Raw genomic sequence first — 26,235 nt, forward strand, 5'->3', positions numbered from 1 at the left:
GATGTATAAATAATTATCACTCATGTCTACTTCACTAGAATATAAGATCCTTGAGGGTACAAACCTGTTCTGTAGCTCTAATGCTAGGCATAAAGAAGGTGCTGACTACTGTGCAGCTAATGGTAAACAGTTGCATTAAGAATTTATGAAACAAGGTATTGGATGGAAACTTCGAGACAATCAGCTACACAGCAACGTTCCAGCTGTCACAAATCCATTACAAATCATACTTCGATAAATACTCAACTAGTGTTTAGTCTGTGTAAGAGATATGTAGAGAATTCTTGTATTCCAACATGAAGACATTAGAAAATGCCAAGTTTTCTCTTTTCCTCCAATTTAACAATCCTAATCAAAAACCAAATGAGATTTGAGTAGAACTTTTATGTGAGGATTCTAAAGCTCATCTTAGGTAAATAATATTTTGGGTAAATATAATGGCCTCACCAGTCACCCTTTTAAAACAGAGCTGTAATAATTAATATGGGGACATCCCAGGTGGTCCAGTGGTTAAGACTCCACACTCCCAATGCAGGGGGCCCGGGTTTGATGCCTGGTCAGGGAACTAGAGCCCGCGTCCAGCAACTAAAGATCCTGCAGGTGGCAACGAAGATACTGAGTACCGCAACTAAGACCCAGCGCAACCAAAATAAATATAAAAAAAAAAAAGTGATGGTAGTGTAGAAAGTGTCTGCAACATATTACAGCAAAATACTCACAGAATAAGCCAAGAGCCCTTGAAAATTGTTAAAATAATTATAACACAAACCCCATTAGGAAAGGGGACTAGCAATAAATAAGACAACCACAGTGGCATGACTGGTGTCCAATAAGATGGAAAACATACATTAGGAGCGTAATGGCAACACCTTACTGGTGAGCTGTTCCTTTTAACTCAGTTCCACTAGTAAGGATCATAAAAGGGAAGTGTATAAATGAACTACTACTAAGAGATAATTATATGGCCACCCATGGGAAAACAGTAAAGTTGTTACTGTGGAATGCCAGACAAGTTTTCACTTGGACAGTGTTAAGATATGTTAAAAAAAAATTCATTCCCATTTTTTATTTGATGTTTCCAAATATAAAAAAAGTCAAGATTCTTACACCAATTATCTCAAATGAGACCATGCAAAGCAATTTAAAGTGTATACAACAATCATTCCCCCTTCAGTTTTGCTGCTTTATACAACTGTATGATCAACAGAAAATTGAATGGCATGTGCCTGGTTGGAAAATTTCACCGGTTTACAAACAAACAAACGAACAAACAAAAACCCAACAACACACATGCAAGATAGCTGCTACTTTGTGTCTGCGAATCAACTTACAAACTGTTAAAAATTTAGGAGCCACACGGAACTGAAAATTTTAGCTGCCCAATTTTATCCAACTACCCCACAGAAAGCACAAATGACAGTCCCAACACTGTAAACTTTTAAGAGTTGAGATAGTAGACAGTATTTGTTATTTATAGTAGATTCAACTGTTGAGTCTGCAAATGTAGGCTTTTTTCTCTTAACAGAAATAAATCTCCTTAGCGCCTTTCCTCTAATTTTGCTAGGCTGGGTTCCAAAAGAATAGTGAAGAACCCTTCATGTGAAATTTAAAGTGTGACGACTGAAATATTCTGATGCATTATACAAATTTTTGCTAGTTGCATAGTAAAGACAGGTGGTTTGCTAAATGGCACTGAAGAAAACCCGACCCAGTGGCACTACTTAGTCCAAATGTTTCTGACCAAAGAAAATTATACAACAATATTTATAGGCTCACTTTTAAGAAATGGCTGACATTAATACTGTACATATTTTACATGTCAAATACATAGTCCAAGGGTTTATAAAATAAGTTCATGCATTATTACTTCTAATATCATATACAAGATACCCAGCCCTCCCCCCCACTCCCAGTACTTCTGACAACATTTCAGGTGTACACAGTCTTATATACAAAAACAATCCAGTTTCTCTGCTGTGTTAAGTATATAATTTAAAGAAACTTCAGAGATCACTGAGGAAAAAACCCTTAGTCCATTGAAGATTGATACAAAGTGTCAATCTGTGGGATTTAAAATGTTTCCTTTTAAAAAAACACCCAGAATACATAACCTCTGTACAAAGAAAAATATAAAAATTCTGGATGATCACGTTTGATCACACTACATAATTTAGAATGAAATAGCACTGGTTAAAAGTTTTTCTACTTCACTCATTCCTTTGACAGCATTAATTTGTGAACTAATATTTATATTTAGTTCAGCTGCATTTATGGCACAAGATCTCATTTTCAAAACAGTGGCACCAATTTTCCTTAAGTGTAACAGCACTCTATTTTTAGCAGCAATTATATTTTTAAAGGTTAACAATTTATAGAACAAATGTATAACTATGCTTATTTTCTACTTTATATTCCACCAGTTACAATTATTTACAAGAAGCTAACGAATGTCTACATATGGAATCATCTTTCACTTGCCCCACCTCATTTCTGACTTGGTCAGGGAAGTATAGGTGTTTCAGACAAGGTATTTATGTGTTTTAGATGGGATTCTTGGATTTAAGTGAATATAAAGACAAGTGTAAGACAAAGTAATTCTTAATTCAGGTATGTTCCAGTGCCCCAATATTTAGTTATATGATAAATAGTACCTACTAACCAGCTGTAAAAGATGAGATGTTCTAAGGTGCCTTAACAATCTAGGTCTGTAACAGCTGAACAAGAGGCCATTTCACTCAATTGTGATGCAGTCAGCACTGACTGGCATTTAAGGTGGTAACCAGCAAGTTTAACTAAAGAGATGTCACTAAATTAAAAAACTGGAAATATGTTTTTAAAAGCAATTTACATTGAGGGAAATGTGGTTCTCATGTATTCTGTGTAAGGAGAGATTATGGATGAAGGGGATTGGCAATGGAGCATGCTAACTCAAATTCCATGAATACAGTTTTCGTGATGTTATGTACTACATGCATTTTGCTTACTGTACCTGCCCTAACAATTACCAGCTCTACAGAGTTAAACTTTGTGTTAAAGAACTATTGAGTTTTAAGGGAATTGGCCATATCAGGTAGTTAGGGACATAATACCGGTTGTGAAAATTGAGACAAATGAGTTGACAAATTCCCGAAAATAGGGCCATATAGAAATAGTCCAAATCTGGAATCTATGAATCAAAATTGTGATCCTATGAAACAAGTTTTTGGGTTGATGGACTGCTTTAATATCAAGAATTACTGTCATAAATTACCACAAGAGAAGGATTTGTTGAATATGTTAATACTGTGAATGAGAAAACAATTTAGGGGAAAAATATACCCACGAATAAGCTGATCTGACAAAAACCACAGACTGACATCAAATGGACAAAAAACTGAAAAAAAAATGCTGTGAAAATGCCAACCAAAATAATAAGGTTGGTGGGCTGGGGGCACAGTTAAGGCATCTAAAAAAAATTCCACATGGCTTTGGCTTATTAAAATATTTTACACTATTTTTTTTTTTAAAGAAGATTTGAAAGCATCTGAAAAACATGCAGATTGTTTGAAAATCCTGCATGGCAAATTCAGACAGTTTGCAAGCGTCATTCAGATGTTTGCCAAGGATAATAAAGCCTCTGCCCACGAGACTGCACATGGTGGAAGAGGTCCTTCCAATTCTCTCTATCTTACACTAGATGGCAGCCCAGAGGTCTGTGCAGCAGTTACAAACAGGGTGTTACTATCTGGAAGGGAAGGGACTGTGGAATTTCCATTGGTTGGAGAACAACCCAGCTTTAGTTTTTCCAGGTACTCGGCATGTACAGGCTTATGACACTGGAGAACTTTGATGGCATCTTCTACTTTGAACCACTCTCTCTTTCTTCCTAAAAAACAGTATGAAATTGGTTACTAAAAATAAAAAATAATGAGGTCAATTTTAAAAAGCTATACACTATTAACAATGCCCCCTCAACTGTCTCCACAAATAATGACTATGTTTTTGGGAATGGCTTAGACAACAATATATTGGGGAACAATTTTAAGATAATTCAAATTTGGAGATGTATATTGATCTTCTCTAAAAAGTAACCCAAAATAATTTAAGATGAAAACTGAATACACATATGTAGTATTTGAATTAAGAGAATTCAGATAGCAAAAGGAAAGGGAATTTACCTATATTAACAGAATCTTCCCAGTCTTCTAATATTTCAGTGACAGTAAGAACATAAACATATGTTCTGTGCTTTCGGTCTTGGTTCTGCTTGAATATAAAAAGAAAAGCATTTTAATCTACAAGACCTAGCCATATACACATTTTCGTGTGAAAAATTCAGTGTGGCATACATTAGCAGAGTCTATTTGCCAATATAGGCAAGTATACTCAGTCACATAACCCAGCCTAAAAGTGAGTTTATATGAGACAAAATATTTAAAATGGTGAAATTAGCTCCCAATACTAAACTTTTAGCACTTTGATTTCTGTCCATTAGACAATTTTCATGAAGAAAATCTTAAGATTGGAATGGAATCTATATTAAAAGAACTGCATTCCTGTCATCTTTATCCTAGGTCCTATTCCTGTGGGCTAATCCCAACAGTCTTTTGTGACTATGGAAACTGCTTCCTTTAGGACCTCTGTAGAAGAGCAAATAGCCCCAGTTCCTTTAGAACATGCCTCTTAGAGGGTCACAAGATGCATACAGAGCACAGCCCTATTAACCTAGACCAGGGCCTCTCAACCTTGACCATCTACTTCATCACCCAGGATGAAAATTTTTTTTAAGAGACACTGATTCAGTGAGTCTGAGAGGAGGCCTAAGTATTTAAAAGCTTCCAGGTGAACTATGCGCAGCAATGGTTGAGAATAATACCTAGGATAGTCCATTTCTGGAATGTTACATTGATATTTTAGTCCTATATGCCCAAACTCAATTTTTAACCATATTAAAACTGCTGCCTAGCCTTGTCTCTAGGTTCAAAATTAAACCCAAGTTGGCCTCAAGATGAAGGGGCTCATTTTCATCTTGACTAAAGTTAGCCTTGTTTGCTATAGTCTAAGACTTTAGATAATTGCCCTATTTTTTTTCTACCACAAATCACCTGAGCAATCCACTCATTCAGTGTCTTATGTCTTCGAGAATGAAAGAAAACTCGCAATATGTTTTCCAGTTTAACCAGGAGATGGTGCTATTTAACTGGCTAAAGCAAGTGCTGAATTCTGCAAAATTTTGAATAGTATCTTAAGAACTTTATTCTTAACAATTACTGTATTCTGGAAGTCATCAATTCTATCAAGTGCTGTACAATCAGAATTTTTTCTGAATCCCTGTAAAAGACTTAAAATTAAAATCTGTAAGGACTGTATTTACATAGTCCTACCAGTAGGACTAAACTAACACTTAATCTAGGGGGAAAAAAAGGTCACAATGTGTCTGATATACTATGTATCTAGGTCTGAATTTTGGATGAAAATATATTTGAGAACAGCTTGGGTCTCATGACCTGACCTCATTTCTCCCCACCTTCCACAGAATACCTGTCACTTCCAAATTTCCTCTCCACAAATTCCATTCTGACTTCAGTCATAACAACTTATACAAGAAAATTCTACGCTTCTAGTATCTAGTCTGTGTATCTGAGTTCTGCATCCTCATGGTGTCCTTTCAGGATACCATGATACCTTTCAGGATACCTTTCAGAATACCATGTCATTATGTATATCACCCAATGTTACATGCTGAAGGCAAAGGGTACATTTCAAGACAGTATCCATGAGAAACGTAAGCCCTTAGGTGATACTGAGGATATCACCTCCTAAAAAGTCTATACCTAAACTGTATACAGTGAACCAAGAGGTAAGTCTGTCTATATCAGCCCCACTGTATTGTCATATAAAACAAATTACCACTGTAATAACGCTGTATAAAATTAATGGTATACGAAAGTTAAGCAGCTTTTACTTCCCTCCCTCCTAATCCTTATGACTTGCTTGCCTACTGATAGTTTTAGAGGAATGTCTAGTTCAGGCTGCTGCCAGAAGTAGGAAATGTCTGGTTCAGGCTGCTGGCCTGTTAGGAAGGAAGAAATCATTAATTCTATCATCAGCAAGATGAGGATTACTTTTGTAACTCACCTCAAATATGCCCAGGAGTCTGCCCAATTTTCCTTTGACTCCAGCCTATTAAAAAAAGATGAAATGTAAAATTTTTACCTCTACATAACAAAATTTATATGCAAGTTATTTTCTTTCTATGTGTTACACTTCCACTGCACAGTCCTGTTCCTTTTACCTGGTACTGTGACACTGGAACTGCAGTGTGTGCCCCATTCAAACCCATACTGCAAAATAACAAACTGGCACATGCTGTCTCCTAGAGGATGCTCATCCCTTAAGACCCGTCTCTAGGAAACCTTTCCAATTATGCACCAACACCCAATGAGAGCCTTACCATTCACTTCTCATTTATGCCCTAAATGCTGTTCAAGTTTTTATGGCACTTGATCTATGCTGTTTTGCCCCTGGGTAACAGCAAGTTCTATCTCTCATCAGGTGTGAGAAGACAGGCAGGCCAAGTGTGCTTCTGTGCACGTGTGTGCCCTTATTTTACTGAACTTTAAGAATAAGCCAGTAAAATAAAAGCAACTGGCTTTTTTATTCATTTGAAAAGGAACTGTAGCATATGAGGAATGTCTCTGTGCATTTTTGCTCAGTTAATACAAACCTTGCTCTGGGGCAAGGCCATAATGTTATATGTTGATCACCTATCAGACTGTCTATTTTTACCAGGTAGAAAAAAAAATCTGCTTAGCAAAGCACTAGCTGTAGTCACATGCTTTAAAATGTTGAATTAGACAACCAAACAGCACCTGTGGGATCTGCCTGTCTTCTTGCCTTCTCCCCGGTGTACGCAGCAAAGTGCCTTGTTTGTGAATCTCACCCAGAACGTGCTACTCTTCATCTTACCTCTTCATAAACCTCCCTCACGGCAGCACCGCCAGGCTCCTCCTCGGGCTCCATTCCTCCTCCTGGGACAATCCATTGATCTGGGTACCGACTGCTGCTCACCAACAGCACCTGCAAGATCGACCATAATTGTAAACCCGAGCCCCAGAAGCACATTCACATTCATTTCCCCATGCTACAACAGCAGAATTGGGCAATTGCAACAGAAACGGTATGACCCACAAAGCCTAAAACACTGTTTGGCCTTTACAGGAAACTCTGCAAATCTGGGTCAAGAACAGCATTAAGATTGAAATGTGCACACACTTAAAAACAAACAAACAAAAACAAACACTATATTATCACAGAGTAGTATCCTATTAGTTCACTTTTTAATGGTATCTGAAACAGGAAATATATATTCATCCTATAAGTGAAAATTTGTGCGCCAGGTTAGGTTAGAATTCACCGAAGTTGGGGGGCTGGAGAAAGGCTATGATAAATAACCAAATAATGTTCATGAAGGTAACATCTTGACCAACTTGAACAAAAATGTCTGCAAAATTACCTTAGTATATTGCCTTCAAGTCAACGCAAAGAATTCTCACCAGAATCAATCAACTGAGGGCAAAGCTTGATCCCCAATGCAGGTTCGGGTTTTCTGACACCGTGCCAGCTGTCTGCCCAGCTTCCTCCCTACTGCCAGAGGAACGGATGGCCCTCAGGAGTTCACAGCCAGCCCAGAATTCACCTACTTGAGTAAGCTGCCAGAACTCAACCTTCCCCAAATGGAAAGTTCCAGGCTGACAGTAGTAGTGTAGCAAGTCCCACACCTTTCCCCCAAACCTCTAAAACAGGGTTGGAAGATGAGGGAACACCTGTCCAGGTGCACAATCCCCCTCAACTTGAAAAAAGCAGCACACCTTTGCCTATGGACACACCATCACCACAGAGCAGTGGATCAACTAATGCTCCAGTGATCTGAGCTCCGTTTCTCTCATTCTCGATCTGGATAGGACTCTACTGCTCCTACCAGCATCACTCCTCCAAGTATATAACTGGCAGAACAGTGGCAAGTCCAGAGAAAGCACTGTAAATTAACCCAACAGTTGACAAAGCCTTAGCTAAAGTACTAATGGCTGACACTGAGGGAACCACCAAGTCCAAATATAGCAATTTTGGTAAAGTAAAATGTAAGACAGCCTTAAATTTAAGCTTTCTTAAGTATTAGCAAATAGGGCTTATGTATCAAAATTAGAAACTAAAGAGCCAGAGTAAACAAATCTAGCAAGAACTAGAAAGCACAGGTTTCACCTTGAAGATGTTTATAACTCTACTGGTCATAAACAAGATGTGTTTCATTTCTTGATGCACATGGTGATGGGTACCAGTGTCGTCCTCTGTAAAAAGAAGTAACTATCCTTTCAAGACTGTTGAGTGTTAGTATTAAATACCTTAGATCCTAGACTAAATACTCACTGTTGGCCATTACTAGCTCTTCTGCTTTCCCACCAATTGAGTTGAATTAGCCTATCAAGACAAGCTTGTTGGGATGTCCCTGGTTGCACAGTGGTTAAGAATCCACTTGCCAATGCAAGGGACACAGGTTTGATCCCAGTACAGGAAGATCCCACATACCGCGGAGCAACTAAGCCCGTGTGCCACAAATACTGAGCCTGCGCTCTAGAGGCCGCGAGCCATAACTACTGGGCCCGCAAGCCACAGCTACTGAAGCCCGTGCGCCTAGAGCCCGTGCTCTGCAACAAGAGAAGCCACCGCAATGAGAAGCCAGCACACAGCAAAAAAAAGAGTAACTTCTGCTCTCCACAACTAGAGAAAGCCTGAGCACAACAAAGACCCAACCCAGCAAAAAATAAATAAATTAAAAAAAAAAAGATAAGCTTGCTTCCCAAATTTTGCCAGTTGTACTTGTTTTTATAATTACTGACAGTTAATGATAAATGACAGCAAGAAGGAATTACCAAAAATGGGTCTGCAAAGATTCATTAAAAATGTGTTATTAAAAATTGCTATCAAGGACTTCCCTAGTGACGCAGTGGTTAAGAATCTGCCTGCCAATGCAGGGGACACGGGTTCGAGCCCTGGTTTGGGAAGGTCCTACATGCTGCGGAGCAACTAAGTCTGTGAGCAACAACTACTGAGCCCGTGTGCCACAACTACTGAAGCCCGCGAGCCTCAACTTCTGAGCCCACGAGCCACAACCACTGAGCCCATGTGCTGCAACTACTGAAGCCTGCACACCTAGAGCCCATGCTCCGCAAGAGAAGCTAGCACAACGAGAAGCCCGCACACAGCATGCAGAGTAGCCCTTGCTTGCTGAAACTAGAGAAAGCCCGCATGCAGCAACGAAGACCCAACACAGCCAAAAATAAATAATAAAAAAATAAATTTTAAAAAATTGCTATCAAATTAAGTATGGATGAGATACTAAAAAAAGACTACAAGAAGGAAATTTTAAAAATCCAGAAAGTTAAAATTCTACTCTGTACAAAGCGAACTGCAAATCAGATTTCACCTTTGTATTTTATTCAAAAACGAGACTTGCCAAGAATCTACGGTATTCAAAGACTCTGACCCTATTATCAAGACTGGCAAATGAATGTAAGTTTTTAAGTTAAAACAAAAATGTTTAAGGCACCTAAGTGTTATATCTTACATCAAGGGAGAAGTAAATGGTAACCACCAGTCCTGACCACAGAGTTGGAAGCCTCTTTTCCTGGTTACCAAGTGTGAGTTAGGGATAATCTGGTTTCTATTATCCAAACAAAATTCTTACTACACAATGCTATGCTCTCTAAGCAACCTCCTTGATTACCTTCATAATGGAACAGGACAGTGCAGGTGGCTAGCCACCAGAAAAGTACATCTTCATTTAGTAAATAGGGAGTTTCAAAACCATCAATATTTATAATGTTTGAGTTCTGAAAAAATGAAATTCAGTGTCATATATCTAGGTCAATGACTATTATGTTCCTATTTGACCAAGACAGTCTTTAAGAACTAAATTACATAAGGTTAATAATGTTGAAAAACAATTAGTACAGTCTGTGCCTGTTTTTGAACTAACACTTAAGCTTCCGATTTAAAACCAAATCTTTATCTACAGGATATCACTATCATATGACTAAGCTTTTCTTCCAAATGATTTAGCTGAAATCAAGAACTTATGATGCTGCAAGAGTCTCTTGACATTCCAAAGTGATTAAATTTGATTAAACCATTAACTTCAAATGTATCTTTTAAAAAAATGGTCAATTTAAAATGAGTAATACCTAAGGTATACCAACTAAATGTTTAGATGATCAGCATCTAAACAACTAACTTAAGAGATCTGATAACGAGCCTTTGGTGATGGTACAGATTTGGAAACCAGTATGTTATTAAGTACTTGCCTACTCATCCTGAGTACTTTATTTGGAGTTCAAATGAGGTCAAGGCTACATGGGGGGTGGGGGGGAGAAGGAGGATGGTGATTAAGAAAGAGCAAGAGGGCTTCCCTGGTGGCACAGCAGTTGAGAGTCCACCTGCCGATGCAAGGGACACGGGTTCGTGCCCGGGTCAGGGAAGATCCCACATGCCGCGGAGCGGCTGGGCCCGTGAGCCATGGCCGCTGAGCCTGCGCGTCCGGAGCCTGTGCTCCGCAACGCGAGAGGCCACAACAGTGAGAGGCCCGCGTACAGAAAAAAAAAAAAAAAAAAGAGCAAGAACTGAGGGATATATTCCATAGACAAGAATAAACAGAATTATGGCAGAGGTCTGCCAGGGCAGAAGAAACAAATCTGAACACCATAAGCAGAAACAAGGACAATTAAAACCCCTTCTACACATTGGAAGAATCAAAACCTATAGAACCATATCACAAAGCATTATTATGCAATATCTCCCTCTCACCCCCTGCAAAGCCATCTAAACATTCTATAACATCCCCAATGTAGTAGATCTATAATGTAGCTTTAGCAATGCTAACTAATGCTCTAAGAATGGTGTTACTAAAAACAAACAAAAACTTCTAGAGAAAAGGGTTCTCAGACTATCCACTTCCATCTATACTTTGTCTCAAAATAATGCTTATCACAATTTTAAATTCTATGGTTGCATTAACTTTTACAAACTTCTTTCTTCCCTCAGACTTCCAAAAAGGATCCATAATTTTACAGGCTCCAAAAATCCCAGGTTGCCTCTTAGACGTCTGTGATGCCAAATCTGAGAGAAAGTGGTGAAATTTGCTGGAGGTTAAAACAATCTACACTGTAAGGAAGTGAGAGAGAGTGAAGGGAGTGGGGATAAGGTGTAAAAGACAAAAGGGATGAGGGTACAGAGCAGTTGCTATGAAGTAAGTCTACTGGTATTTGCCACTAAACATATATATGGATATGAATATATTTATACTTATATATTACCGTTATTTATTAAGGAAATGACCAATGCTTTAAAAAAAAAAGAACGGTATTACTGAAGTAACAAAAGATAGGTTACAAAAGCTTATTCAGTAAGAGGATACATCAACAGCTGACAGATCCATACATGGTCATTCACAGGTTTTAAATTCCGTTTCAACTACTTTTCTAGGCATATAAGATTTTATGCACCCAACAAGTTGACAGTCTGTCACATTAGTGACAAGATGACAAAGATGAAAGTAGACATTTTAACCTTCCAGATAAGCCAAAGCTGAGACCAAAGGAAAGATTTATAAAAAGGAGGCTAGTCCACCCACCAAGTTGCAGTGCTGGACTTGAATCACACTCAAACCCCAAAGCCAATGGCATTAGAGTGGTGAAAAGTGAAGACACTTCTTCCCCTGATTCAACCTGACCACCTTCATATCAGCATTCCTCCTACTGCACTATCAGACCTTATCCCTCTTCATGTACTGGGCAATTTATCAGAATAAAACACTATTCACCTGGCATTGTTGAGAAGTCATTTCTCACATTTGTCTTTTTCTTAGATACCTAATGTTTTAAGATTTGGAACAGAAGTATTCTTCACTTTTAGTAGCAACAGTATAGTGATAGTGGTCCACTTGGAACCAGTCCTGAGTCTTGCTGGACAAAGCTTTGTCTGTGAATTGGAATAACCTATAATATAGATTCTATACCCTATATTGCCCAAGTCCTCCTCACTGGGGATGCGTAAAAGCGTGTAAACTAGAAAACGCTGTTCAATGTCTATATAATGCAGTCATGCCCTCAGAGGCTGGAGGTACATGGGATTGTTAGTTCCCTACACCAAGGGGCCCCAAATTGCCCTTCGTGTTTCAGCTTTTACCCTTAGAACCGCTCTGGGTCATGGCCCCCTGCGGCAAACAACTAGTCACTACAAACTACCGCTTCTTTCCTAGAAAAAACAAAGCTATCCAGAGAACCCCTAAAGTGATGCCTAAATCTAAGAATGAAGAATTTTATTTTGTGAATTGTAGCTATTTAGAAGCTGTTTTGGGGTTGTTGTTCTTTCTTCCCACATTATCATGAATAAGGATAGCATGAATGGTTAAAACGAGCTCTACCGTACTTAACTGTTTCATAGGCATTTAGCCAAAATTAGGCCCACAGCATATTAGGAACACCTACTACACACATACACATTTTAAAAGATAGTAAGTTACAAAAATAGTTATTATATCCACTAACCACTACCAACTGCTATTACTAAGCAAACTAGTACTACTTTTTTGGGCTATAGAGGCAGAGTGCTATAAGAAGATCAGAAATAACAGTGCATTGTGTTGAAAATGTGTTTAACCCAAATTAGATTATATGGATTGGTAGATAATGGTAAGTTGGGTTGACCATGACTTTTTCTCCTAGCATGTTAATGTTCTGAAGTGCTGAGGTAAACTTTTACAAAAGCAGAGAATGCCTTGGCGCTAAACCAAAATCACAAGAATAAAACCAGAGATGAATCATACAGAAGTGCCTTCCCTTGAAGGAAGTGGCTGGCTGAGTAGGCGAAGTAGCCCTTCTCTAGGTCTGGGAGAGCTGCGGGCATGGATGAAGAGGGCTGGTGACATTTTCCTGGATTTAGAAAAGGCTACCTTTGGATAGTTAATTCTGATGAAAGTGGTTTCCATTTGAAGCATCTTCAAGGACTTAAATCTCTGAGGAAGTAAGAGTCCCAGAATATATGTCTGAAAAGGATTGTTGATCCTAGGAGTTAAAATACTAGTAGGGAGAAGTATTAATATTAGTTTTTGTTTATGAGAGCTCTGGTTTTAGAGTTCCGTAGGCTTTGAGACTCTACTCTTCCCAGCAAGTCTTAGTTTTAGTGCATGATTTTGTAGAATGCAGACATTTTGGAAACATACATTCTGCATTGAGATTCTACTATCTGTAGAATGCAGCCCCTGGCTCAGGGAGCTTAAAAATTAATTGGGGGCTTCCATGGTGGCGCAGTGGTTGAGAGTCCGCCTGCCGATGCAGGGGACACGGGTTCGTGCCCTGGTCCGGGAAGATCCCACATGCTGCGGAGCGGCTGGGCCCGTGAGCCATGGCCGCTGAGCCTGCGCATCCGGAGCCTGTGCTCCGCAACGGGAGAGGCCACAACAGTGAGAGGCCCGCGTACCACAAAAAAAAAAAAAAAAAAAAAAAAAGTTAATTGGAACAAAAAGTCCAAATGGAAGTTCTTAAGACTCTTTGTCTGTTTCCCACTTGCAACTGTGCCTGGATTCCATCCAGGATCAAGTCATTTCTATTTCTCTCTTTAGAATTCTAGCCTATTTTGCTGCCAGATCATTCTCAAACTTGAATACATCTAAAATCAAAATATTCCTTGTCCAAAAGTAAGAGTTCCTTTCTTGCCTAGCAACTCCTTAACCTTACATTTAAGGTGCTCATTGTTTTTCAGCCATTATTTGTTCTATGCTATCCTAAGCTGCAGCTTAACTAGACCACAGCCCCAAGTCTTACTGTTTGTGAGGCTTGGTTCTTCCTTTCCCACTCACTGAAATCCAACTCCAAATGACTTACGTTGAATCTTAACCCTGGAGTACCTGATGGTACTTTTAACCTTATTTTATTTCCTTTTTATCAGTTATTTGTCTAACCTCCTGCTGTACAGCATGTTCCGTACCAGGTGACACTTTTCATCTTTGCATCCCTGTTCCAACTATCATATCTGCAAATATGTTCAATGGAATCCATTTCGGGTTACCTTTTGTGAATGTATTGTCCACTTTCACTGCACAAGCAGAGTATCCCAGCTACTCTATGGAACACTTACTTGTTGCCTTGACTGGAAGCCCAACTGTCAAAAGTAAGGGTGGTTCCCCACAGAAATAACTAGCTGGAGAGAGGATCAAGTGAATATGAAATTTAGAAATAAAGGGGCTCAAAATGATCTGCCAGCTTCTGTGACCTCGAGACAAGTTACTTCTGCTGCCTAATTTCTTCCTATACAAACGCTAATGCTTATTATTTAGCTCACAGGGCAGAAAGAGATACAATGGGAAAGTACATAAAACCACACCCAAAAGAATAAAGACTCCTGCTGTTAGAACATCTTTCCTTCCTACAATAACCTATTCTAAAGTAAGGTCTACTGAGACCCCCTTCAGTACAGACAGCCAGACTAGAATACTGCATAGCTTTTGAGGGTCAAACGGCAATTACTATTTTATTTCAACTTACATTCTATAAACACAACTACAGAAATGAAGATCTTGAAGATCTAAACCAGACATTAAAGAGCATATTCTCTAACAAACCGATTCACTTGGTCTCACAACCTCCAGGTTGTCAAAGTTTTATGCAATGAACTTATCTACTAAATTCTCCAAATCTTGCTCTTTACTTCATTTTATAATGGCACTGGTCTCTTGAGTCGACCAGAGGCTAGGAATTTAGCATTTATTACAGTAGAAACAATTTCAAAGCACAAAAACAACTCATTTATTTGCTAAGGTTAACTTCTGAAGCTCTCCTCAGACTTTGCTTTACCATTCACACAATACAGATCATTTCAATTTCCTCCCATTTCCCATATCTTCCCCTGGGAACTTTTGTTTTTACAAAGCCTGAATTCCAAGTTCACGTTATGGCAAGACTTCAAAGTCACTACTTTCGCAAAGTCTTCCAAGCTCAGCCTCACAAAATCTCACTCATTCAAGCAAATCTCCGTGTGCCCAGTCGCTAGGGACTGAGCCCTGTGTTAAGAGCCCAGCATCAGGAGTAAGGACCCGATGCTGAATTCCGACTCTACCACTTCCTAATTACGTCATTTTGGGCCAAGTACTTATGCTCTGCAACTGTCTCCTCACCTATAAACCTGCACTAAGAGGATTAAATGTAACAAACTTAAAGGTCTTCAGGCAGTGCCCAGCACCTAGTAAGCACCCAACTAAGAAAATAATTACACAATAGGGAGCCAATCAGGTAAGATTCTTGACCTATCTTGATCACTTCTGGCTACTGTATTATTTTATATTCAAAGTTTGCTTTGTCCTAACAGGGTCCTTCCCTCAAGGACCTTCTAATCTTTTTAACAGAATGCACTTAAAGCTTGTTGACTTTGTAAATGCTAAAAACCTTTCCCTCTCTACTTTCTGGCTCTCCTAAATAGGCCCAGTTCAAAGACACCAATTTCCCTTGAAAACTCTTCTGGAATTTAAGTTTAACCACTTAGAGACCCCCAACTGAGCACCGGATCAGCACTAAAGGGCTTGGTTTCTTTTCAAAAAATAAAGGCAAGACAAGAGTTTGAAGAGCACCATTCTGAGGCACTTTGATCTTTGTTAGCATAGTAAGAACAACTAAGCCACTGAGAGTACGCTATGTCATACTCACCCTAACTACAGGGACTGGCAATAAGGAAGCCATTAAATTCCCGTCTCCAGCTTTAGCCTGTAATTTTATTGGACATAATTGGTTATGGAAGCAGAACTCAGAATGTTAATGCTTTCCCTGTCTAACCATTTTAGAAGTGGCAATGCTGAAAGATTTTCATCGGCTACCAATCGACTATTATTGCTCTATGGAAATTTAAAGCAGTGAACCATTTTTAAATTAAATAAATGTAACAAATAAATAAAAACTGTTCTCCAGGAAAACCTCAACGGCCTCACTATCAACCCAATGCTGATGGGTGAATTACAGAAGACTGACTGCTGCTTCCTTTTAGAAAAAGACTGCTTCTCTCCAGACGTCAAGCCAAACATAGCAAAGCAGCTCTGATAAATATGCAGAGAGCTAGAGATTACTGTCTGAAAATGGCAACTTTGCCCAACTCTAGTCCATCTTCTCCCTTCTGGTGTGACTCCACATTTTTCACTACCCATCATTCTATAGCCAGAAAACTTTCCAAGAGTAGGCCTTGTTTAAAAAAAAAAAATCAAGTATAAATATGCCAAGTGCTTGGAAGTTAAAGGATCCACTTGAAAGTGGAAATGACAAAACTAGATCGAATGAGTTTTTATTTTAAAGCACGGGGACTGGATATTCCATAATCATGCCTACATTTATCTGAAACCGCAAACTGCTGTAACGGGAGGAAAATGTAACAGAGGCAGAAGGGCTTGGGCTGCAACACTCACGCCATTGCTACCCTCTCTGTTACAACTCAAGGTTTTATCTCGCTCCACGCTCAGTTCGCAGGTTAAAGTGGTAACTCCCCCTAGGCGGGACCTAGACGGCCCGGGACCTTTTCGGGTGCCAGGAGGCGTCTCGGCCTCCTGTCCTAACCACGACCCAGTGGGAGAGCATAGGGCTGGGCGAGCCCCTTTGTTTCCACAATCAACCCAGAGAAAGGAAGGAAGGAGGGAGGGAGGGCGGGAGAGAAGGAGGGAGTGGGCTAATCCCTTCCAGCCCTGGGGCCAGACGGAGGGTCGGCTGGGAAGGGGATGCAGAAAGGGAAGGGCAAGGGCAAGGACCCTCCTACTCCGGCCAGCCCGAACACCCACCCCAACCCCGCCCCGGCGCCCCCGAGGAGGGCACCGAGCGCGCCGACCGCCCTCACCTCGTCCTCCTGCTCGCTCCGGAAGCACAGGCACGCAGCCCGCTTCTTGAAGCCCTCGCGGTCATAGGTCCGCGTCTGGTTGGGCTTGAACTTCATCATAGAGGCGGGCTCTTGCTGCCGCTGCTGCTCCGGCCGCCGCCGCGGGGGCCTGGCCGCCGCCACCCGGGCGGGGAGTGGGGACGAGGGCGAGTCGGGGAGCAAGAAGGCGAGGCGGCGGCGCGGCGAAGGGCAGCGAGGCCGGGTCAGTCCCGGAGCCGGCGGCCGTTCCAACGCGGTGCAGGGCGCGAGCGCCGGTCACTGGAGCCCGGGTGCCGGGGAGGAAGCGCCGCCTCTTCCCGGGCGTCCGCCGCTCTCCATGGAGCCCGCCGCCCGCTCGCCTCCGCTCTCTCCTGCTGCTGCAGCCGCCGCCACCGCCGCAGCCGCCGCCGGAGAAAGAGCGAGGCTCGAGGATCGCGCCACGAGGAGACAGCGGCAAGAACTGGCGCCGACTGGGCAGCAGCGCCGCGGCAGCTTCGCACCGCCCCCTCCGCCGTATTTAAGGGGACCGCGCACGCCCCGCCCCCAGGCGCGCCGCCAGGCGCGCCGCCCTGCGCGCGCCTCCGCGCCTGCGTGCCGAGACCGCTGAGGTGGGGGAGGGGCGGCGGGGACGGGGCTTCGGCCTTCAGGCTGTTCGATTTCTGCGGGGTCGGAGGGCTAGAGCTCCAACTCGGCGTGGGAGGACCGGGATCCAAAATGCCAGCGAAGGGACGGAAGCAAAGACCCTTACCTCCCTGTTTATAAATCCCGTTATTTTCCCCGTGAGGGTCTTAAATAGCCTCTCCGTGAGAGGGGGTCTAACCACATACCTCCTCAGAAAAGTCGCTCCCTGGTCAGAAAATGCCTGGCGGCGTCGCCGCGATGGCAGTCTCCGCAGTGACTGTGTACACGTCCAGAGAGCGCCCGTCAAGTGCGGGGACAGAAGACAGTGGAGACCTGGAAAGGTGAAGACGTTGATTAAGAGGTTTTACTGTTTTTGTTTTGCAGGGGAAGGGAGAAGGCAGATTTCCTTTTTGTTTTTCAGTCTTTAGTTGGGGGTAGCGTCGCTTATATTCCTTCAAGAGTCAACTCAAGCTTAAACGTTTGTTTGAAGCCCTGGATAACGTCTCTCACTTTGTCCCACCCTCCAGAATGCATTCATTAATGCCGGCAATGGCTAATATCTCCTAAGTGTATCTCGTGCTGAGTTAACAGGCACAGCCAGGTGCTGGGGGCACAACGCTAAATAGAGTGGAATGTCTGCTCTCTAGGGGCATACAGTCTCTCGGGGACTTGGGACAAACAACTCTTACGTTTTCAGGCAAGCGCCAAGATGGGAGCCAGGAGGCCTGTCTTAGTGTTAAGGAAGGTGGTAAGGAAGCTCAGGGGAGCCCCTCACCCCCTCCTCACCCCCTCCATCCTTTCCTGCCCACGGAGCCCGGGCCGCTTAGGTCCAGCCCCACTTGACAGTTCAGTCTTCATTCCTGGAGGGCCTACTGAGTGCCAGGCGCTGGCATCTAAAACCAGCCCCTGCCGTGCCAGGAACGTAGGCACCTGAGAGCAGACAGTCAATCACACAAGTACATGTAAAACTACAAATGTGACAAGTTCTCAGGTGGTAGAGGGTTTAATGGAGAGATTTGACCAGTTCTGCAAGTCAGAGAAGGCAGCAGGGCAGGAGCTGAGGTTGAAGGAGGAGCTAAGTAGACTGGGAGCCTGGTGCAGTTTTAAGGCTGGGAGAACTGGGACTTACGCAAAGTCCAGAGGGGGAGGGAGTGAGGAGAGTTTGTAGAAATGAAAGAAAAAGGCCAGTGTGCCTGCACCACGGGTGTGGGGAGGTGGGTTCCATCTCTGGCCCAGGGAACTGTGGGGGCTGACTGTTCAGAGCCTGGGGGCCCTTGGAGAGCTCAAAGTGGGCATTGGTCTTCTTTTTCTAGGCTCTGACCTCCTTTAGGTTAAGAACTGTTGTGTCTAACTCATCTTCTTGCATCAGGTGCAAGTTTGTACAATGACTTAATGTTGAATAAGTGATTTAAAAAATGAGATTTTTACCAAGGTACAATTGGAAATCTTATCAAGTCTGTGCAGAGACATTTTCTAAGCCTTAGCTTTCTTAAAGAAACCACTTGAAGTTTATTTCCAGAGTTGCAAACAGGGATAGAGCACAGCTAGCTAGGGACCCCAGTACAGCTAATATGCAAATACTATTTTTAGATAATTGGCTCAAATTGATAAAGTGATAGTCTCACTGTAGTCTTTTTAAGTGACAAGGAAGATTACGTTTCTCTTTGCTTAAAACTCGTCAAAGGTCTGGCTCCTAGTTGGCGTTCACTAAATGCTGATTGACTGAATGTTGGTTCACTCAAGTCCTTCCCATTTTAGTAATTACATGAGCCGAAGCACGAATCAGAATTAACTGGGGAGGACTGAGGAGATGCCTGGAACCAACTCACCAAAGGCAGGAAAGGCAGCAGCACAAAACTAGTGAGCAGGAGAACAGGGCCACTTGCTTCCAGCTCCAGACCATAGGGCTTGGTTGAAAAGATCTTGAGTTCAGGTCTCACATATACTCAATTACTATATGTAGCTTTTCTCACCTCTCAAGTGGGTATAATATGATTTATACCACCTTGTACAAAGCTTAACTATGATATCACAGTGGCTCTGAAAATCCTTTAAAACTAGAAAGCATTTAAAGAAACATAAGATTAAGTTATTAACGAGGAAATTTTCATTGCAGATCTCTTTCTCCCTCCTTTTCTCAAGGAGTAGAGGAGTAATGGAGAGGGCCAGGTGCTTGGGGAGGTCTGCGGATTCTCACACTGTGAGGGAAGGTCTATTTAAAAGGAATTATGCAACAAATCATTTAAAATGAAGAATGTTTTGATACTATGAATAACTACCCCCTCCCCTTTCTGTTAAGTGATTAACTTACTATATTATTGCAATTATTTGAGAGGGACCTAACAGAAAAGGAAACTTGTGTGACTGAAATGAGAGAATAGTGAAAGGCTGAATTTACAAATGTTAGGTCTTCATTTTCCTGTGTCAGTTCCTCATTATTAGGGTGCACACCCCAGCCTGAAGCTCCCTGCTTAGTGTTGTCTAATGTGTATTATGCATGATCTGAAATGCACTGTTCAAAGCTTAGATCATATCTAGTCAGATCACAGTGGAGATGGAAGCAAGGTTGTTTTTCCTCCTCAGGGCCAGTAAGGACTGGGCTGCACCGGCAGGTTCCCTTGGGGATCAGAGTCCAATTTCAGGTTAATTTCTGTTTAGTTCACTTACCACAGTATTGTCTTACCTAGAACTTACTACACACAGAGCCATTTCTTGTACTATTTTCAAATGTTTAGAACACCAGAGAGGGAAACCGTTTAACACTGCCTGTGTAGGATAGTTCTTTTACCTGGGTTCTTTTAACAATGTATTGTTAATAGTAGTCGAGTATCTTGGGGCGGTGTGACAGGGATGTGTGCAGCGAGCTTGCTGCCTTCTCTGGTAACTGACTCACACTGTTACCATGAAGTAAGCTCCTCTCCTGCTAAAACCAGTTGTGACAAAAGATCCCTTCCTGTGTCTTTCTCATCATAATAATAACCAGCCTTTACAGAGTGTTAGCCAGTGCTGGGTGCTTCTCATGATCTCATGGGTGATCCCAGCAGCAGCTCTATGAAGCAGCTTCTATTTATTGTCCTCATTTTACAGGCAAAGAAACAGAGGACAGCATTCTCTCTTTGCAGCCCACATTCTTAACTCCTGCACTGTATTACTGTGTGCTTATCCTGCTTCTTCTATTATGTGGTAATTACTATTTTGTGTGTGTTGTATTCTGGGGTTTCTTTCCATTTTAAAATGAAAAAGGGGCTTTGTTTAAGGTAGAATCTGTAAGAGACAGTCTTAACAATGAGACATGAAAGTGGAACTCTTGATTAATTTTATATCACCTCAAGTGATTTTTTTTTCTTTTACCAAAGGCACAGACTAGAATGGAGTGAGCAAAGTTTGAAAATTCAAAAACTTTAAATTAGATTCAAGCTTTAGGATTAAAAATCCTAAGAAGGGTTCATCAATCCAACCAGAGTTGGGAAACTTTAAAAGCAGACTATTTGGTTTGGCCATTTATAATCTTCTCTTTCACTGAAATAGAGAAATGGTTTCCAGATTTACAATCCATTTTCTATTTCCTCAATTTCTGTTTACTGTAGGGCACTTTGTTTCACTAGCATCATGTTTGTATTCAGTTCTCTGTGGCTAATAAAAATGTTTACGGGGAAGCACACTTCCTCCTTTCGTTCTTTATCATTCAGAGAAAGGTATATTCCAAGTGCTTATCTCCTCAGTAAAGGCAATGACTTGACATTTTCACCGACTCCTCCAGGACAGCATTTTGAACTTCTGCTTCATTCGAAGAAGGTTGTTTTTTGCTACATAAACAAAAACAAATTCTGCATTTTTATTTGGGGATAAAGGCTAAAAAAAGAATGTTTGCTCATAAGAGAATGCATGTTAATCAGTTGCAATGTATAGACCTTGTTTTGCTCTAGATTCAAACAAACAACAAAAGACATTTGGAAGACAATTAGGGAATATGAACACCGAATATTTTATATTAAGCAACTATTGTTACTTTTGGGGGCTGTGATCATGTTTAAAAAGGAGAGTCTTTACCTCTTCAATCAACAGTGACAGTAGAACAAACAACGCAGAAAACATCATGGAGGAATGGAAACAACAACAATATATAAATGATAACAGTGATAGCTAGCATCTATCGAGTGCTTCCTGGGTAATAGTCTGCTCTACATACTTTTCACGTACTCATTTATTCTCCATCATCATTCCCATCTTACAGATGAGAATATTGAAGCACAGATGAGTTAAGTAATTTATCCAGTTCACAAAATTAGAAGGTGGCAGTGGAGATAAGAGTTGAACTCAGGATTCCAGAACTATAATTATCATCATAGTGACAAACATTGATGGCAGAGCTAATAACCAGAAGACACAATAGCAATCTCTGATGGACACCTAACCTTCAGCTAGAGACCATGTTTTGTTTAGGTAAAGATAACTGGGAGCTCAAAAGTTTGCAGGCCTGGGACAAGTCCTAGGCAACCTGGAAGTTTCTTATACGCCTGAAGATTGAACTAAGTCTTTGAATGCACAACAGGTTCTTATATAAAAGTGAAGGAGAATTTGAAGGAAGGATGTGGTGAAAGTCTAACAAATATGAATTAAAAAAGACTGGAAATTAGTACACTAAAATATTGACAATTGGGTATCTTTAGTGCTGGGATTGTGAGTGACTTGAAAATTCTTATTTATGCTTTTCCTCACTTTCCAACATTTCTACAATGTACATATATTACTTTGGTGATTTTTTTAGGAGGAAAATCTTGGGAGTGATAAAGACGAGCACTAGCTTTTCTCAGACTCCAGCAAAGGTTAATTGCATCTGTTTGTAATGACTAAAACAGATGCAGTTTTTTTTTTTATACTATAGGTTAACCTACCAGTAGATGTCCCTCAAAAGGAGCCTCTAAAGGATCATGAATCTCTTGAAATTATACGCAGATCTGTGTGTGTTTGTGTACATATATATCTTTTTTATAGGGGATAAGTTCACAGCTTTCATACATTTTTCAGGGAACCCCTCAATAGGATTAAGAACCACTACCTGAAATGGACCCACCTAAAAATCCCGGACAAGAGCAACAGAAGTCTGAATCTTTTGTTAGGAAGCTAGAGTCAAAGTTGGAATCAGGTGACACTGTCAATAACCCAGATGTGGGGTTCAGTAATAAGAGATTACAGTCATGGGTTGGTCATAAGCTTGTAAATCAGAATCCAGATGTAGGGACGGAAATTGTCTAGAACCAGGAAAGAGGAACAGATAGAACACAACGAAGGCAGTTTTAGTAAATACCTGTCACGTGAAAAGGAATTAATTTTAGATTTGGGTAAGACAAGAAGTTTCCCAGTAACAGTTATATATCAGTATGAGTTAATGTGTCTGAGCTCCCAGATAACTATGTGATTACTCCAACTCTCCTTCCTAAGGGGTCTCTCCATACCCTATGGACAACTTACAAAAGATTCAAGGATGATGGACTCCCTGCTTTCTGTTACTTTCTTACTACCGCCATTACATTTACAAATTGAGGCTTTGAAATCTTCAGGGAGTGACCACAGAAAAGTGATTATTTATCATCATCATCATCATCATTGTCATCGTTGTCATCATCATCATCTTGAAACCGTATACAAATGCAGATTATTGTAGAGTCAAGATGTTCCACAAAATAATAATAACATTTGGTTTTATAGTTCAGAGAATGAGAATAATTTATTTCAAAGACCGGATGGTTAGTAGGACTGGTTCTCATGGAACACTGGATGAATTTATTTCTTTAAATTCAATACAGACATTGTGCCAGGCACCGTGGAGGATACAAAAGATATAGAAGCCAGAGTTCTTAACCTGAAGATGAAGTCATGCACCTCAGATTGGGACTTGAACCCATGCGGCTGGGACTCAAACCCGGCCAAAACCCACAGTCTTCCAACTGAGATCACACACCTGGTTTTAGGACTTAATGAAACTCAGGTTCTTGATGTCTCATTGCAGAAAGAATTCAGTGAGAGACAAAGTGATAGGTAAGAAGTGGATTTATTTAGAGAGAAACACACTCCACAGACAGAGTGTGAGCCATCTCAGAAGGTGAGAAAGGCACCAGGGTATGGGGTTGTCAGTTTTTATAGGGGTGGGTAATTTCATAGGCTAATGAGTTGGAGGAGTATTCTAGCTATTTCAGGAAGGGGAGGGATTTCCAGGAATTGGGCCACTGCCCACTTTTTGACCTTTATGGTCAGCCTTGGAACTGTCATGGTGCCTGTGGGTATGTCATTTAGCCTGCTAATGTGTTACAGTGAGCGTATAATGAGGCTCAAGGTCTAGTGGAAGTTGACTTGTCTGCCATCTTGGACCCATTTGGTTCTAATCAGTTTATGTCATGTCCTCAGGCTATGTCATTTTTTCAAAGGTTGTGCCTGCCCCCTTCCCTCCAGTTTCAAAGATACTTGCAGTCTTTCCAGGAAACATGAAACAGTACAAAGTAGTATAGCAGTATAGAGTAGAGCATTTAATTCAACGTGGTCAAGTGCCAAATTATAACCACATTCAAAGGCTAGTTGAAGGCTCTTGGAAACTGCTCTTCAACAATAACACACATGTGCATACACACATGCAGGCGCACACAGACTCTCCCCATCGCTAATGAAAGTAGCTTTCATTATCACTTTTCCTTTCATCTTTGAAAAGAAAATTAGTAATACATTAAAGTGCTGTGTATAGAAGATGTCTTCTATTTCAGGTTTATGTTCTCCAAGAGTCCTCTGTATTCCAGTTTTCTATAAAAGTCACATTAGTTTAAAAGGCAAACATCCATATGCAGATGCATTTTCTATTGATGAATTTTTCAGACTGAACCTTTATGTATCTAGTCATCAAAAAAAAAGTATTGTTCTACCTTATTTGACAGAGTTTGGAAATGTTAGGATAAATATTCACTTATTTAAGTCACACACAGTGTAGTTTTTTTCTATATTTAAGAGACACACTTGCATTTCCTAGTTTTGTTTGCCATTTAAATGTCAACCATAGTTTTTCAAATATGATACTATATGTGAAGATTCATTTTTATCCCTTTTAACTTTTTGGAAAAATTAATGGTAAAGTTATCTTTGATTCCTACTTATATGTAGGTTAATTAGATGAGAAAAATTTTAAATTCACATCTGAAGAAACTTAGGGATGTTTTTTAAGACAGAATACATCAGTATGTGCTTGAGGAAAATACTCAGGGTTTATATGTTAGGTTTGAAACTGAAGTACAAAACCATTTTGAGATATCTGATCACAGAAGCGCAAGCCATGTCTCCATAGGCTTTCTAACAATACCATTTGCCAAAGCCACTGTGATAGTCTGTAAGAAAAGGCACACTGGGCCTAAAGACAAGACATCTGGGTTCTGGTGGCAGTGCCTTTAGTTTCTTCATCTGTTTTTTTCTTTCTGAAATGGAGGTATTAATACCTGCCTACCCATCTCTCAGGGTTTTGTGAAGACGAACTGTGATAATAATTGCAAACACTTTTGGCAAAACAGAATGAACTCAAAATTTTAAGGTAACTTTATAAGAAAAAAACTTGATTTAAGTGAAAATCAAATGAAAGTATAATGAAAATAGCATTTTGTTTTCCCCAGACTGCCACAAAAATCCAGGGAAATTAGGTTTTAGGGAGACCCTAAATTCTATATCACTTTCAAAGCATTCCTTCCCACAGTGTGATTCCAGCCATGTGGATTCTGTGCAATAACATCTGCCCCCTACTTTGTTGCTGGTAAAGTTTAAAGAGCATAGGAAAAGGTGAATGATGTGGTGAAAAGACAGTTAGTGTAGAAAGGAGATTGCTGTCAACAAATGGCTGTTAAAGTTCTTTGTTTAAGAAAGTGTTCCACCTAAGGACTTGTGGCAAAGCTTATCAGACAGTCTAGTCACCGTCAAAGGCAGCAATGGGAGAAAAACTCTGCGAGGTCACATGAGAGCCTGAGTTTTCTTTTTCCCAACTGCATGTCTTTACACCACCTCTCATTTATTTGTACTCCTTGTTCAACATTCCTCTCTTCCCCCAAAGCCTTCCTAGAACTGGTCCCACCTTCAAGTCAACAGAGGCTTAAATACATTTTTCTTGAGGAAATTTCAGAGTATTTCCTGCTTTTGTCCATAATTCATGATATTGTACCTGTTTTTCTTGGCTAAAGGAAGCCAATGGCTACAGTACTTTCTAAACTTTTCTCCTACTGCTGCCTACACCGTCTTGGAGGAGTTCACGTTTACTCATTGCTGGTATTGAGAGCTTTTAAAAGGGTTAAATCCATATTATTATTCCAAAATATTTGAAAAAAAACAAAATGTCTAGTAGTAGAGAAATGGTTATACAAATTACAATTTCCACTTCAAAGTTTACTATATAACTATAAAAAACTGTTTAAGTAGTTTCTAAACACAAGGCAAGAACTTGTTACAAAGTTCAAGTGTAAAAAGTACATACAATATAGTCATAATTATATATAGATCCTTGAGTATAGGTGGAGGTTTTTTCTTTATGCTTTTCTGTATTTTCCCAGTTTTCTATCATGAGCATGTTCGTTTTTATGTTAGAATAGAGTGTCTCTGTATTTCTTCCCCCAGCCAAATCTTAATTGCTTTCACATTAGTTAATAAGAATAAAAGCATGTGTAATCCCAACAATAA

At 40.6% G+C, this 26,235-nt stretch overlaps 1 protein-coding gene across 2 annotated transcripts; it reads right to left on the bottom strand.

The window, feature by feature from the left end:
• Positions 1–1,051: 1,051 nt before the first annotated feature.
• NUDT4 (nudix hydrolase 4) lies at positions 1,052–17,397 on the bottom strand. Of its 2 annotated transcripts, none has more exons than XM_060164891.1 (5): positions 16,900–17,397; positions 6,949–7,059; positions 6,118–6,162; positions 4,158–4,242; positions 1,052–3,865 (listed from the first exon to the last, which is right to left on the bottom strand). In XM_060164891.1, the coding sequence occupies exons 1-5, from the start codon at positions 16,996–16,998 to the stop codon at positions 3,663–3,665; spliced, it is 543 nt and encodes a 180-aa protein (XP_060020874.1). In that variant the 5' UTR covers positions 16,999–17,397; the 3' UTR covers positions 1,052–3,662. The 2 variants fall into 2 exon arrangements, with proteins under 2 accessions (XP_060020874.1, XP_060020872.1); XM_060164889.1 differs by having other exon boundaries at positions 4,158–4,245.
• Positions 17,398–26,235: the final 8,838 nt, after the last annotated feature.

This window comes from Lagenorhynchus albirostris, chromosome 11, assembly GCF_949774975.1.
Source record: "Lagenorhynchus albirostris chromosome 11, mLagAlb1.1, whole genome shotgun sequence".
NCBI lineage: Eukaryota > Metazoa > Chordata > Mammalia > Artiodactyla > Delphinidae > Lagenorhynchus > Lagenorhynchus albirostris.